The sequence below is a fragment of the Ursus arctos genome, unplaced genomic scaffold (assembly GCF_023065955.2).
Source record: "Ursus arctos isolate Adak ecotype North America unplaced genomic scaffold, UrsArc2.0 scaffold_2, whole genome shotgun sequence".
Taxonomy (NCBI): Eukaryota; Metazoa; Chordata; class Mammalia; order Carnivora; family Ursidae; genus Ursus; species Ursus arctos.
Window position 1 is genome coordinate 99007779 of NW_026622874.1, and position 14241 is coordinate 99022019.

The 14241-nt window shown below is 44.8% G+C and overlaps 1 protein-coding gene across 1 annotated transcript; it reads left to right on the forward strand.

The window, feature by feature from the left end:
• Positions 1 to 1287: 1287 nt before the first annotated feature.
• On the forward strand, positions 1288 to 7229 carry LOC113268010 (40S ribosomal protein S17-like). The gene is made up of 2 exons (XM_044390237.2): positions 1288 to 1412; positions 5964 to 7229. The coding sequence occupies exon 2, from the start codon at positions 6135 to 6137 to the stop codon at positions 6549 to 6551; it is 417 nt and encodes a 138-aa protein (XP_044246172.2). The 5' UTR covers positions 1288 to 1412; positions 5964 to 6134; the 3' UTR covers positions 6552 to 7229.
• Positions 7230 to 14241: the final 7012 nt, after the last annotated feature.

Sequence of the window (14241 nt, forward strand, 5' to 3'; positions counted from 1 at the left end):
AGCAACTGACCTGGGAAGAGGGGAAGTTTGGGCATGTCAGGTAGAATGCCAGAACCCATGGCTGATAGTAATTAGGGACTGAAGGCTAGCAGGTGAGTCACTTCGCCTCCCTGCCTCAGTATCCTCACCTATGCGTTGTGGAGTTCCACAGAGCAGGTGCTCTCCACAGTGGCCAGCGTGTCACAGAAGCTGAGCTGGCCGAGGACGGCTGTGCCGCGCTCACCTGCGCAGCCAGCGCGCCATCTAGTGGACACGGCGGGCAGTCAGGGCAGCCGGCCCGCATTTGGCCCTCCTGGATCCCAGGCGGCAGCTGGCACTCAGGAAGGTTTAAGGGCCTCCAAGTCTGTGCAAACTGTAGACCAAGACGGGCCTTCCCTGAAGGGGAGAGCAGAACCGCAGGGCTGGGCTGTCTGGGGCAACCCTTATGTCTGTCCATATCTCTCTGGTTCAAAGACACAATCCTGGGCAAGGGAAGCAAGGGAGGAAATGGACTCGGCACAAAACTGAAGGGAATGCCAAGCGATTCCGTAGTCAAGTTATCTTCATGCCCTGTTTTAGAAAGTCGAATGCAAAAAAAATCCACGATGAACAAAACAGCAAATGCTCAAATATAGAAAGGATTGGTTTTCCTGATCTTTCTATCCATCTCAGGCGGCGGTAGTACTCACGGGGCATGTTACAGACCTTGTGCCGCATCAGCCTGGTCCCGAGGGATGAAGGGCCCCTGCCGCACCAGCCAGGAGACCAGGCTGAGCCAGAGCCTGGGGGCCAGGGCCACCCCATAACCAAGAGTTATGTGACCCTGAGGGAAATGGCAAGTTCCAGTCCCAATGGGGGCTCTTCATTTAGATAGGGAAGGAGATTGATTTAAATTCTCTCTTCAGGGATGGGGGCCAGGCACAGAGCTGGGAGCTAAGCCTGCCATCAAAGGGCCCACCATCTTTTAGCTGAGGCAGGTATGGACAGGAGCAGAGAATCAGGAGCCTACCTGGTTGGACTTTGAAAAAAAAAAAACCAACTAACACTTTACTGTAGCAAAGTGTCAGGATGACCCCTGAGGACTTTCCCCACCCTGAGATTCTCAGGGCTTCCACAGACACGTCATCACACAGAGTTAACACTTATGGGCTTGGTGTCCTTTACCCTCTCCCTCTCCACAGAGGCCCAACCAGGGCAGGGGCATTTATCTCCAAAGCAAACAGAGCTGCCTCCTTATCTGTCTGTGTTTGCTCATGATGTCACATCCGTCCGGGCTTCCTGATTGATGTGACTCAAGGGTGAGCTGCTGGTCAAGGTGACTCATGCCTTGACCCACCTGAGCAGGCAAACATCTGGCTCCCGGGAGGGCCCCAGTCGCTCGGGAGCTAAACCGGAGTGAGACCCTACAGATGAGACGTAGAGTCTGACGTAAGGTGCGTTAATGAAGGGGGTCTCAGCAGCCCATGTCGATACCAACGTACATAAAGCTCCCAGTATCTCATTCCCCTTTCTCCAATGGGGGGAAGCCTCAGCGGGGTGAAGTGTCTGATCCAAAGACAACAGCAAACAAGACACAGGAGGGAGGGTTTGCTCACTGATTGACTGGCAGCTGAGGCAGCAAAGCCAGGCCGGGAGGGACGATTTCAAAAGGCAGAGAGGGGACAGGGGCCTGCCACAGAAAGAATCAGGGAGCCGAGATCTGAGATTGGGGTGTGGGCCCAAATTCCAGCAGCCTGTCCTGGTTCCTCCAAAGTGGTTTTCTGCAAAGAGTGGCTTGGGAGCCACGGAGGAACCCAGCATAATTTCAGCCTGTCACCTGGCCTGTCTGTGGCTGGTCACCTTCTCTACCATCCCTACTGCTAAAAGTCAAAGAGTCAAATCAAAAAGTGTTCATCCTTTGAAAAGTAATAATAATAATAACAAAACTTGAGATGTGTCGGCCCATGAGGGGTGTGGAAATTCCATGTGACTTTACAACCAGTCTTGGAGGCTGAGGTGGGGGTGAAAAGCAGGTCAGCCCATCTCAGGGTGAGCTGCAATCTGTTGACAGTGAAATGGAATGATCTGGAGATCAAAGGCAGCTGCGAAGGGGGCGGGGTGGGCAGGCTATAGCCTCAGAATAGGGACCTGTGACCTCTCAGCCTCCGCTAAGGCAGATCTAGCCCTCCCAGGCCTCCCGCTGGCCAGTGGCCCCAGAGCAGGGGGACTGCCTGGTCTGCACGGCTGCTTCTCCCTCCTGTATATTCCGATGGGAAGCCTGGCCAGGTAGCTGCATCTCTGGAGAAGGGCCACTGGGGAAAACATGGCTCCTCACCACCCTCAGAGTCATCTGGAATACTGTCTACCCCCACTCCTATTGATTAGGACACACAGGTCCAGCCAGGGACACGGAGTGACTGGCTCCAAATCACACAGGGGCCGTTATCACTGAGACAAGAAACTAACCTTCCCACCACGCCGGGCACGCTGTCATCACACCCTATCCCATTCCAATGACAGCAGGAGACCCTACTCAGCCGTCACAATGGGGACAGGCCCCAGGAGCCCAGGGCTACTCCAATGCCAATGTCAGGCTTACAACAGCCTGGGAACGTCACAAGGCACGAATGTGGCTCCTCTTTCTCCACTGTTATTTCTACATGGAGGACGAGGCATTGAGTCTACACTCCAGAGTCTACTCAATGACCCAGCAGCTAGCTCAATCAGAATGGGAGGAAATGCAGACCCCCAGATATTCTGCCTGCTTGATATCAAAGACCCGAATATTTTACCCCCCAAGGAGCTTCAAATGACACTTTGTGCCAAAATCTCATCTCCTTTTATGTTTGGAAGAAAGCCACTGGTATAAGGGAAATCTTCCAAGAATTATGAGCTCAATTATAGGCCAAGAGATGGATCATCTTTTTTAGCTAATAATAATGCATGACAATTTTTCCTTTTTGTGTCCTCTGGGGATATCGTCATTGTTGTTTTATGGGAACAATGACTGACTCAAAAGCAAAGTGGATGATTTATGTCTACAAGGCTTTTATTTGCCAACTTTGAAAAATGATTCAGAAACGTATTTCTTGGAAAGTGGGCGTAAAATTACGTTCTCTGATTAAAGTAGAATAAAAGTGCTCTTAAAAAGTGGCTTAAGGACATACACTCACAATTTTCTAGGATTTTCCCGGAGAGTCCCAATTTTAATAACATTCCCCGCTCTGGTCTCCATAATCATATTCTTATGTGGCAGTCCATAGATCTTTTCGTTTTATCTCCAAAATATGGTCATCCCCGAAATGAAGACATTTAAATGTATTAAAAGTTTCAAAAAATGCTTTCTCACTTTTTGGATTTTTCATTTGAAGATTCATCGGGTTTTGTATATGTTGACATCAACACAATCACAAATTGTCCAAATTTTAATTACAATGTATGTCACTTAGGAATGCTTTCAGCAGCAAAGAACAGAAAACTCAGTGCTCACATGCTGTCAGGGTCCCATTCTCTCTTTTTCTACACACCAATCTCAATTCTTTGACACCAGTCTTGTTGCTGCTTGGAGCTTGCAAGATGGCGGCCACTTCTTGCATGGATATCACCATCTGCTTTCTAGGGAGTTATTAGGGGGTCAAGCAAACAATTGCCCAAACCCTAAATACTATGCTTTTTACCTTCTCAGCAGACCTTTGTTTATTTACTTTCTCTCGTTGGCTAGGACAGTGTCTATTTTGTCATTCCTAATGGCAAGGGAGACCAGACGTTCAAGTTTCTTGCTCTCCAGACCCTGTAATAGAAAAGGGGCATTGAGTATCTGACATCATATGCTGTTTATTCTTTACCAAGGGTATAGCAACGGCAGACTTTAAAGATCTGTAAAAACAACAAATAATGCAAAGGGTGCATGGTCTTAATTGGTGCGTGCATCCGTTGAGAGTATTAAAACAGTGAAGCTTTTTCCGCCATGAATTTGTGACTCTTACTGCTGGGCCCAGAGTACTGCCTGACATCATAGCCAAACGCATGCTTAAAGTTTTATAGCACTCGGATACTAATGGGACATTACAAACCAGCTTAAGTGGCAAAATCTGCCTTTTGGACTCAGCAGAGTTTCCATTGATTCTTAAGCCTTCTTTTGCTTCTTGGTCAATGTCAATGTGAGGGACATTTTTAAAGAAACACGTAAATTACTAGTCAAGGTTTTTGCTTAATTATTTATAATTGCGTGCATTTGCCTAATGGAAATTTTCATTTTATGCTGAATTTCAAGATCCTCGGGGCTAATACTTCCCCTTTTAGTGAAACGGTTGCATTTCTCTATTCACTTATCGCTCTCATAGATCCATGAAAATTCGGAGTCAGAGTAGAGGCACAATGATAGAAAGGTTACAGATGGTCTGAACTGTTCTGGAAACAAATTCAGTGGAAATGCCAGGGCCCAAGCTTGAAGGGGCCCTGAGGTGAGGGGGCACCTGGCACGTCCATGAACACAAACATGGGTGCATAATAAGGAGGAGGTATAGACAAAAAAGTTCATCAGAGACAGGCCTTTGCTCTCTTGGAAAGAGAAAGTGTTGAAAGACAAATTGTCCTACTGGAAAAGAATATTCCATTACGTTCCACCCTCTCAGCACCCCCTGCTGTTCACTTTGGGGGAATTGCCTGACAATCCCGTGTTCCTTCTGGCTCCGCTGCTGTGACCGCTGCCACAGGGAAGGACGTGAGAATTGTCTATTTGGCTCCACAGATGTCTGTAAAAGCACTTCAGAGTGTCTTTCTCCAAATCTTTCCTTCCAGAAAAAAACCCCAACTCCAGGTAAAATTGCTCCAGAACTCACTGCGCTTGTCTATCAAGATGAACTATTGGGCACACGGTGCAAGAGTGTAAGTCTTACAAAGGGGAAATTCGCAGATGTGGTCAATGCTTGGCGTTTGTTAAATACAGAAAACAAAGCTGCTCAGGAAAAGAAAATCTGGAACTTTCCCTGCTGATGCCTTCCCGCGGAAAAAATAAAAGACAAGGCAAATGAAAGCAGGCCAGGCAGACCCACTTCCACAAATGGAGCCATTTCCCCCATGAAGACAAATCACTGAGGGGTTTTCAGGACAACAGACAAGTGTCTCTCCCTTTCTACCCTTGGAAAAGTAAAGAATGTTCAGGTTATCTTGGCCTCTGGCAAACAGCCTCTCCTCATAGAGGTCAACCTGCACCGAGAGAAGAAGGCTTGAGAATGAGTGCTGTGGACAGAAGAAAAAAAAAAAAAAATCAGAGAATTTTAGAACTGAGAGTAACTTGAAGACCAACCACCCTATTTCGGAGGTGAAGAAACTGAGACCAAGAAGTGGAAAATGCCGTGCCTGGTCCTACATACGGAGACGGGCAAACTGGAACGTGATCCTCAGCCTCCTAGGCCCGTACTTATCGCTCCATAAGCAGTTTCAAATGGAGGCTACAAAGGCCCTTTCACGCTCTGGCAGACTGTACAACCCAGAATTCCTCCAGTTATAAATACTTGAAAGTACATATAAAATGTAACAAAAATATTTTAACACACAGCTGAGTTTGGGGGAAAAAAAAGGAAACACCAGATGCCAAAAACACAAAGGGAAGCAAAACAAGCCCCCGGGGACAGATGATATGGTGGCTGTTGGGGGTGGGGGTGGGAGTGCTGGAGCTGGAGATGGGCCCAAATGGACAGAGGTTGAAATGTTTTAAGTTCCACTTGTATAAGGACCTGTGACCTGTACAAGATGGAGAGTAGACATTAAGACCCATTTGCACTGGTGGGACCCTCAGGAGACTGCGTGCCAGTAAGAAGGGCACTAGAAAGTACTTTTTGCGTAGGAGGAGGACAGAAGAATTTGGCTTCATTGGGGTGTTTGGTAGAAAAAAAATATCATCCCAAGAGAAGTTAACCCACCAAGCGTGTGACATGGGGCAGGTGCAAAGTCTGAATTTTATTCTCTTCCTCAGTAATCTTTTTTTTTTTTTCCTGAAGTAGGGCCTTGAGATCAAGACCTGAGCTGATGTCGAGTCAAATGCACCCCACTCTTGGTCATCTTTTTGGAATTCCTGGCAGGAGCAAATGCAAAGCTTTTCTGGAGGAACACTTTATAACCCAGGCCACAGGAGGTTTTTGTAGACCAAGTGGATCATCACTAAAGATGACCTCATGATAATTACCAGGCCCACCACCATGCGCTGCGTTCACACCAACACCATGAAGAAGGCAGCCCGGGTCACCACTGAGAAATACTCCATGTGCCTAGAGAATGACTCCCACACCAACAAGCGCGTGTGCAAGGAGATCACCATTATTCTGAGCAAGATCACAGCCTACGTCACACATCTGATGAAGGTGATTGAGAGGGGCCCGGTGAGTGGTATCTCCATCAATCTGCAGGAGGAGGAGAGAGAAAGGAGAGATGATTCTGTTGCTGAGGTCTGCATCCTGGGTCAGGGGATCATTGAAGTCAATCCTGATACTAAGGAAAAGTTGAAACTCTTGGACTTTGGCAGTCTGTCCAACCTGCAGGTCACTCAGCCTACAGTTGGGATGAATTCCAAAACACCATGGGGAGCTGTTTGAATCTTCCTGCTGTGCTGTGATATTTTCAATAAACCTTGAACAACAACAACAAGAAATTCCCAAAACAGATAAGGAAATGTTGTGATTTACCGTGATAGAGAATCAGCAAACACAATCGTGGCTAAATGAAATGATAAATAACCAAACCAGACAAAATAAAACAAACAGAAACTACACAGAACTATCTGGGAGAGACTGTAAAATAATATTGTAAATGATTACAGAGATGAAGGAATAGAAACCATAAGGAAATAACATTCAGAAAAGAAACTGGAAGATCCTATAAAAAGAGATTAGATTAGCAATTTCAAAACTTCCCACAAAACAAAGTTCAGACGTAGTCGGCCTCCATGGCAAATGCTACTAAACAGTCAAAGAAAAATTAATACCAATTCTTCATAAACTCTTCCAAAAATAGACAATGAAGGAACACTTCCCAGTTTCTTCTGTAGGGTCAGTTATAGCCCAGTTATCAAAACCAGTCAGAGACATCACAAGAAAACAACACATCAATGTTCCTTATGATATAGACGTGAGAGTCATCAACAAAATACTAGCAGAATGAATCCATCAATAATAAAAAGGATTATACACCATGACTAAGTGGAATTTATCTCAGGAGTGCAAGGCTGATTCAAAATACAGAAGTCAATCATTGTAATACACCAAATCAACAGAACAAAGGACCAAACAACCCATGATCATCTCAATAGACACAGAAAATCATTTGACAAAATCTAACACATTCATGATAATGATACTTGATAAACTAGGAATAGAAGGGAATTTCCTCAATCTGATAACGAGGTAACCAGATAAATATACAAAAATCAATTATGTTTCTGTACACTCTCAATGAACAATCGGAAAATGAAAATAAGAACACAGTTCAATTTGTAACAGCATAAAAAAATACTTAGGAATAAGTTTAACAAAAGAAGTGTAAGGGTGCCTGGTTGGCTCAGTCGGTTAAGCATCCGACCCTTGATTTCAGCTCAGGTCATGGTTTCAGGGTCATGAGATGGAGCCCCGAGTTGGGCTCCGTGCTCAGCACGGACTCTGCTTGAGATTCTCTCCCTCTGCCCCTGCCCCCACTCGAGCTCTCGCTCTCTTAAATTAAAAAACTAAATAAATAAATAAAATCTTTAAAAAAGGAAGTGTAAAACTTACACTTTGAAAACTATAAAACATTGCTTAAAGAAATGAAAGACCTAGAAAAATGGGAGGACATTCCATGTTCATGGATCAGAAGAGTTAACATTGTTAAAATAGTAATGCTTCCCAAATTAATCTACAGATTCAATAAAACCCTTATCAAAATTCCAGATGCTTTTCCTACATAAATTAACAAGCAAATCCTAAAATTGGTATGGAAAATACAAGGCAAAAACAGTCTTGAAAAGGTCAAAGGACTTACACTTCAGTTTCCAAAAACTTACTATAGAGCTATAGGAATCAAGGCAGTGTAGCAGGGCAGGGGTAGGATAGACATAGAGATCAACTGAATAGAATCGAAAGTCTGGAAATAAACCCTTACATTTCTAGTCAGCTGATTTTTGACAAGGGCACCAAGACAATTCAAATGAGGGAAAGAATCATCTTCTCAACAAATGGTGCTGGGGCAACTGGATATCCACAGCCTAAAGGATGAGGTTGGAACACTTTCTTACACTATATCCAAAAATTAACTAAAAATGAAATGTAGATCTAAATATGGGCTAAAATTGTAGAACTCTTAGATGAACTCCTGTGGGTAAATCTTTGTGACCTTGGGTTAGGCAGAGTTTCTTAGATAGGACACCAAAATCACAAACAACAACAGAGAAAAAGTAGATACATAGGATGTAAAATTAAATTTTGTGTGTGTGTCTCAAAGGACAACCACAGAATGGGAGAAAATATTTGTAAATCATATATCTGATAGGAGACTTTCCAGAATATATGAAAGACACTGACAACTTAATAATCGGAAGATAACATAACACAATTTTAAAATGGGTCAAGGAACTGAATAGATAGTCTCCAGAGATGATATCGAGTAAGTGCCTGAAAAGATGCTCAAGGGGCATCTGGGTGGCTCAGTCAGTTGAGCATCCCACATCCAGGTTCTGACCTCGGGGGTTGTGGGAATGAGTCCCAAGGAGGACTCTGTGCTCAGCAGGTAGTTTGCTTGGGGCTTCTCTCCCTGTGCCCCTCCCCTCCCGCCTCCTCCCCCACCCACTCACATGCACTTTCTCTCTCTCTCAGGTAAAGAAATCTTTAAAAAAAATGATTCTCAACATCATTAGCCATTAGAGAATGCAATCTAAACCACAAGCTACCGATTCATGCCCAGTAGGATAGCTACAATAATAATAAAAAAGAGCAGACAATAATAAATGTTGACAAAGATGTGGGGAAAATTGGAACCCTCATACACTGCTGGCAGAAATGTAAAATGATGCAGCCACTTTGAAAAACCATTTGGCAGTTCTCAAAAATGTTTAGCATAGAATGACCGAGCAAATCCACTCTTAGATGTGGACCTAAGAAACATGAAAACTTATACACAAATGTTCACAGCAGTGTTATTCACAAAAGCCAAAACATAGAAACAATCCAAATGTCCATCAATGGATGAATGGGTAAACAAAATTGGTGTACAATGGAATATTATTCGGCAATTAAAAGGAATTAAGTACCCATACACACTATAACACGCATGAACCTTGAAAACACTATACTAAATGAAAGAAACCAATCACAAAAGACCACATATTCCATGATTCCATTTGTATGAAATGTTCAGAATAGGCAAACCGACACAGACAGAAAGTAGATTGAGTGGTTGTAGCACTAGGGGATAGGGTTGGAGGAAAATGGGGAGTAATTGCTAATGGCTACAGGATTTCTGTTTGGGGTGATGAAAATGTTCTAAAATTGATTGTACAACTTCACAAATAGCCTAAAAACCATTAAATTGTACACTTTAAATAGGTACATTATATCACATGTGAATTATATCTCAATAAAGCTGTTTTTTTTTTAAGATTTTATTTATTTATTTGACAGAGATAGAGACAGCCAGCGAGAGAGGGAACACAAGCAGGGGGAGTGGGAGAGGAAGAAGCAGGCTCATAGCAGAAGAGCCTGATGTAGGGCTCGATCCCATAACACCGGGATCACGCCCTGAGCCGAAGGCAGACGCTTAACCACTGTGCCACCCAGGCGCCCCAATAAAGCTGTTTTTTTAACAGTGATAGTTGAAAGAGAACCAAATAGAATTACAGACATAAAAAAATATTAAAATTTAAAACTCAATGGACAGATTAATTACATAGGGATTTGACACGGCCAAGGAAAGAATGAGTGATTCAGAGGATAATTCTGAAGAAATTATCCAGAATGCAGCACAGAAAGATAAAGATGTGAAAAATGTAAAAGAGAAATATGATTTCTATGCCCAGATATACTATCAGTCAGTAATGAGAACCCTTTCAAACTTCCGGCTCTGATGTTGTTACAAGCTTAAGTGTTCTTTGACACAAGAGACAACAACGGCGAATGAAGTGTTGCTGAATAACATGTCCGTTCTAGAAAATAACAAAATAACATTTTCACAGCACTTGTTAGTAATTCATGAAGGACAGAGAAGATGGATTAAGATCTGAGCTTTCTTCAACAAAGTTGGACAAAGTTGAAAAAAAAGTGAACAAAGTTGAAAAGCACAAGAGGTTCAAATATCATTGAAATGACAAAATTGGTTTTCACGCATGTCTTACAGAACCCGTTGAATGCTTCATGATCATATAGCACTCACAGTATATTAATACATTTTGCATTTAATTCTTACTCATAGGAGAACTTTTACCAGATGTTAATATGCCACTATATAGACATCATTTAGTGTTTTTATAAATAGATGAATATTTACCCTTTTTTGAGCGCTGACATTCTCAGGGTATTCATGTAACAGTGACCAGGTGTCTACTGTGCAATGCCCTGTACAATGTACCTTGTAGAAAGTTCGGGACTTTTTCTCAAAATCTGTTTATGCCTATGTTTTGTTACCCTTTGGTATTCATTGAATTGAAACTAATATCTGTATATTCCTGTCAAGGACTTCAGACCCACCAGCTATCTGTTCTGCAGTCTATTTTATTGTTTTTTGAAAGCTGGAAAAGTAAACCCCTGATGTAGCTGCTTTTTGTGAAATGAAGAGCATCTTGACTACCTCATAAATGTATCTTCTTAATAGTTCCTGAGCACCTGCTATGTGCCAGGCACCGAGCCACCTGCAGTGCCCCAGACAGGAGTCACGCCTCTTGGTGACATTTGCATTCTAATGGGGAAAAGGGGTGGAAAGAGTCTATCAGTAAGGAAATGAACAAGGAAAAGATTAACTAGCGTATTAGTTTCCCATTGCTACAGAAACAAATTACTACACGTTTAGTGGCTTAAAACAACATGCATTTATTCTTTTACGGTTCTGGGGCAGAAGTCTGAAATGAGTCTCATGGGGCTGAAATCAAGGTGTCATCAGGCGTAGTTCCTTCTAGAGGCTCTGTGCACTTGCCTTTCCAGCTCCTAGTGGCCTCCTGTATTCCTCGGCTTGTGGCCTCTTCCTCCACCTTCAAAGTGCATCACTGCAGGCTCTGTCCCTGTCATCACATCTCCTCTGACTTCTCCTGTGTCCCTCTTATATGACCCTTTGTGATTACATCCAGTCCATCCAGATATTCCAAGACAATCCCCTCCTCTCAAAATCTTTGATCCCATTTGCAGAGTCTCTTTGCTATGTAAGTTAACACTCACAGTTCCAACGCTTGGACTTGGAAATCCTCGGGGAGCCATTTACCAGCCTACCATAGCAAGCGATAAGCCCTACTAGAATGCCATGATCGAGAGGACCTAAAATAGCATTTTCAGGTCGAGTGGTGAAGGAAGGGCCTCTCTGAGGCTTTGTCTGGGCTAGTATCCAAATCATGGGGAAATGCTGCTGGGGGTGAGGGTGGGCACACATTCTAGGCTGAGGGAACAGCTCATGAGGAACTCTATAGCAGCAGTGAATTCGGTGTGCTGAAGAAGTTACTGCAGCTTGGACTGGGAGAGGGTTCCGGAACGGCCGATTAGTCTTCAATCCGCATGTGCTTTTGCAGAATGAGAACACTTAAAGCCCCCATCCTCCCTCTTGGTATTTTATACTGGAATCTTCCCCAAACTACTATCATATCAATGGAGACCTCTTTTGTCACAAAACATAGGAAACTGTGGACATCCCAGAGCAGCCGTCCAGGCTGAGAGACCCTCATTGGGTGGCACGGTAAGTTCAGAAGAAGGTCAAACCTCAAAACAAGAGCCTGTTCCAACTGTGGCTTTCAAAGTCTTACGGATGTTGTCATCTGCCATTGCTTCCTACAACTCTTGTTCATGTAAACAGGATTTTGATGATTTCAACTCAGGCAACTCGGCTTATTCAACAAACGTACTTGAAGAGCCTAATACATGTGGCCTCTTGAGAAGTCTCCCACATTTAAAAAAATGTATGTATGTATGTATGTATGTATTTATAGTGCATGAGCAGGGGGAGGGGCAGAGGGAGAGAGAGAATCCCAAGCAGACTCCGCACTGAGCCCAGAGCCTAGCACAGGGCTCAATCCCACGATCCCAAGATCATGACCCAAGCCAAAATTGAGAGTTGGATGCTCTACGGACTGAGCCACCCGGGCACCCCTCCCACCTTTGTACAACTACAGCACGTTTGACTGTGCCTCAACTGCAGCTTCCATTACGGTCCTCCTTGAATTCTATTTCTTGCACATGTATTAAAGGCTTGGGTCAAGGCCAGTTCACTTTGTACTCCTACACTGCTCCCCCCCCCCCAGCTGAGTGCCTGGCACAGAGCAGATAATCAATACTCACTTTTTCTTTTTGTTCAGCAAACACCTACCAGGCACCTACATGCCAACTACTGAGCTGGGAGCTGAACGGCATTGCTCTTAATATCCATATGGCCCAAGAACAGACCATTCTCAAAGACTTCTAAAGGAGCAGGATGATCCTAACCAGGAAATTATTTCCATAAAGGAGAGTTAAATATGACTGAATATCTGTTTGTCGATTTGCATACAGTTATGAACCCGGTCTTTTGATCAAATTTCAACATTGGCAATCAAATCAACCCATCTGAGATACTTGCTGGTTTTATGATTGCTTGTAAATCTCCGTCTTTTCTGACTCTGAACTACACTGCTGAGCTGTGGGGTGTTAAAGGTTAAGCTTCTGCTCTCTTTCCAGCTCCTCGGTTGACTGGCTTGCAGCAGAGAGCAAAATGACCCCATTCATCAGGAGGCACAGAGGTTAGTGCTAAGACAAAAGGTGACCTGCAAAGTTAAGGCAGGGATTTTCAAGCTTAAACGAAAACCAGCAGACATACTTGAAGAGCGTAACACATATTGGTGGTAATTATAAGGTCATGAGTTCATCTCAATACGGCAAATGAAACCCACTTGGCAAATCTTAGGAGTCAAATGCTAGAAATCTGTTAAGGAAGGAGGCAGCTGCTTCCACTGCCTGAAACCTAGAACTGATATATTATTTCCCCCAACATCCAAGAACACACAATCTTTTGGTTCCCAAGCATGATGTTTTATAACTTGCAAAACTTGATAACATTGTCCCAGAGTCTAAGTGGTTGTTTCTGTTCTAAGTCCAGCCACGTCTCATTCTCTTTTTGTTCCCATCTGAGCCACACAGTGCCTTCTTTGTGTACATTTCCAATTGAACTTTATCACAAGAGTGGTTTAGAAGCCTCATCTCCTAACAGCTCATAAAAGATGCAATGGCACCCAAATGAAGTTTTTAAAAACCAGAATAAGACCTCATTGGGAGGATGTCTCAGATATTAAGTCGTGGTTCCTGCTGGGAGAAGTCTGTTCTGGATCCTCGGGGTCTGTGCTGGGGCTGGGGTGGAGACAGAACAGGGAGCAGCAGGACCCACGCCCTGCTCACACTGAGTGCTGTAAGAGTTACCTCCACACCTCAGCTCATCACGGTTTTCTAAATCTAGTAACGATCTCGTGAATAGCACAGCTCTGTTGCATTGAGTTAAAGGTCGTTCTTAATGTAAAGTTTAAAAACGTACAGCCGTTTCTGCAACCAGATCTTGGCAATTATTAACTTTCTAATACATCGGGAGCTTCCAAAACAACAGGTGGCAGCCCCTTCTTCCATCTATGAGAGCGCACACCCTGGGATCCTCAGATCTTTGGGGTCAGCGAGTGGGGTGCGCAAGGACGAGGGTCAAGCAGGGAAATCGATACAACTGGGGGATGTGGGTCCCTCTACCCGCAGCCCCCAAAAGGCAGCACGGAGGGGCGCCCGCGGAAAGCGCGGGTCTCTGGGCCTCACCGCCCCCCGTTCGAGCTCTGTCCAAGTAGAACAGCATCGCGAGGCACCGACGCCTCGCGGGATCCGGGTCGCAGCGTCACCAGGAGCTCTCTGACCGCAGCAAAATGGCAAGGGGTGGCCACCCGACCTCCGGCGCCTCCCGTGGGGACGCCCCGCCCACTTGGCCCCGCTCGCCTCCGCCCCGCCCACCCCGGCCACGCTGCCCCGCCCACCCTGGCTCTGTCCGTCTCCTCCCCGCCCGCCCCGGCCTCTCGGCCCCGCCCACTCGGCCGTCTCAGGTGGGGCCGCCCCGCCCACCCCG

Coding starts and splice junctions, on each gene's coding strand:
- LOC113268010 (XM_044390237.2), top strand. CDS start 6,135: ATGATAATTACCAGGCCCACCACCATGCGCTGCGTTCACACCAACACC.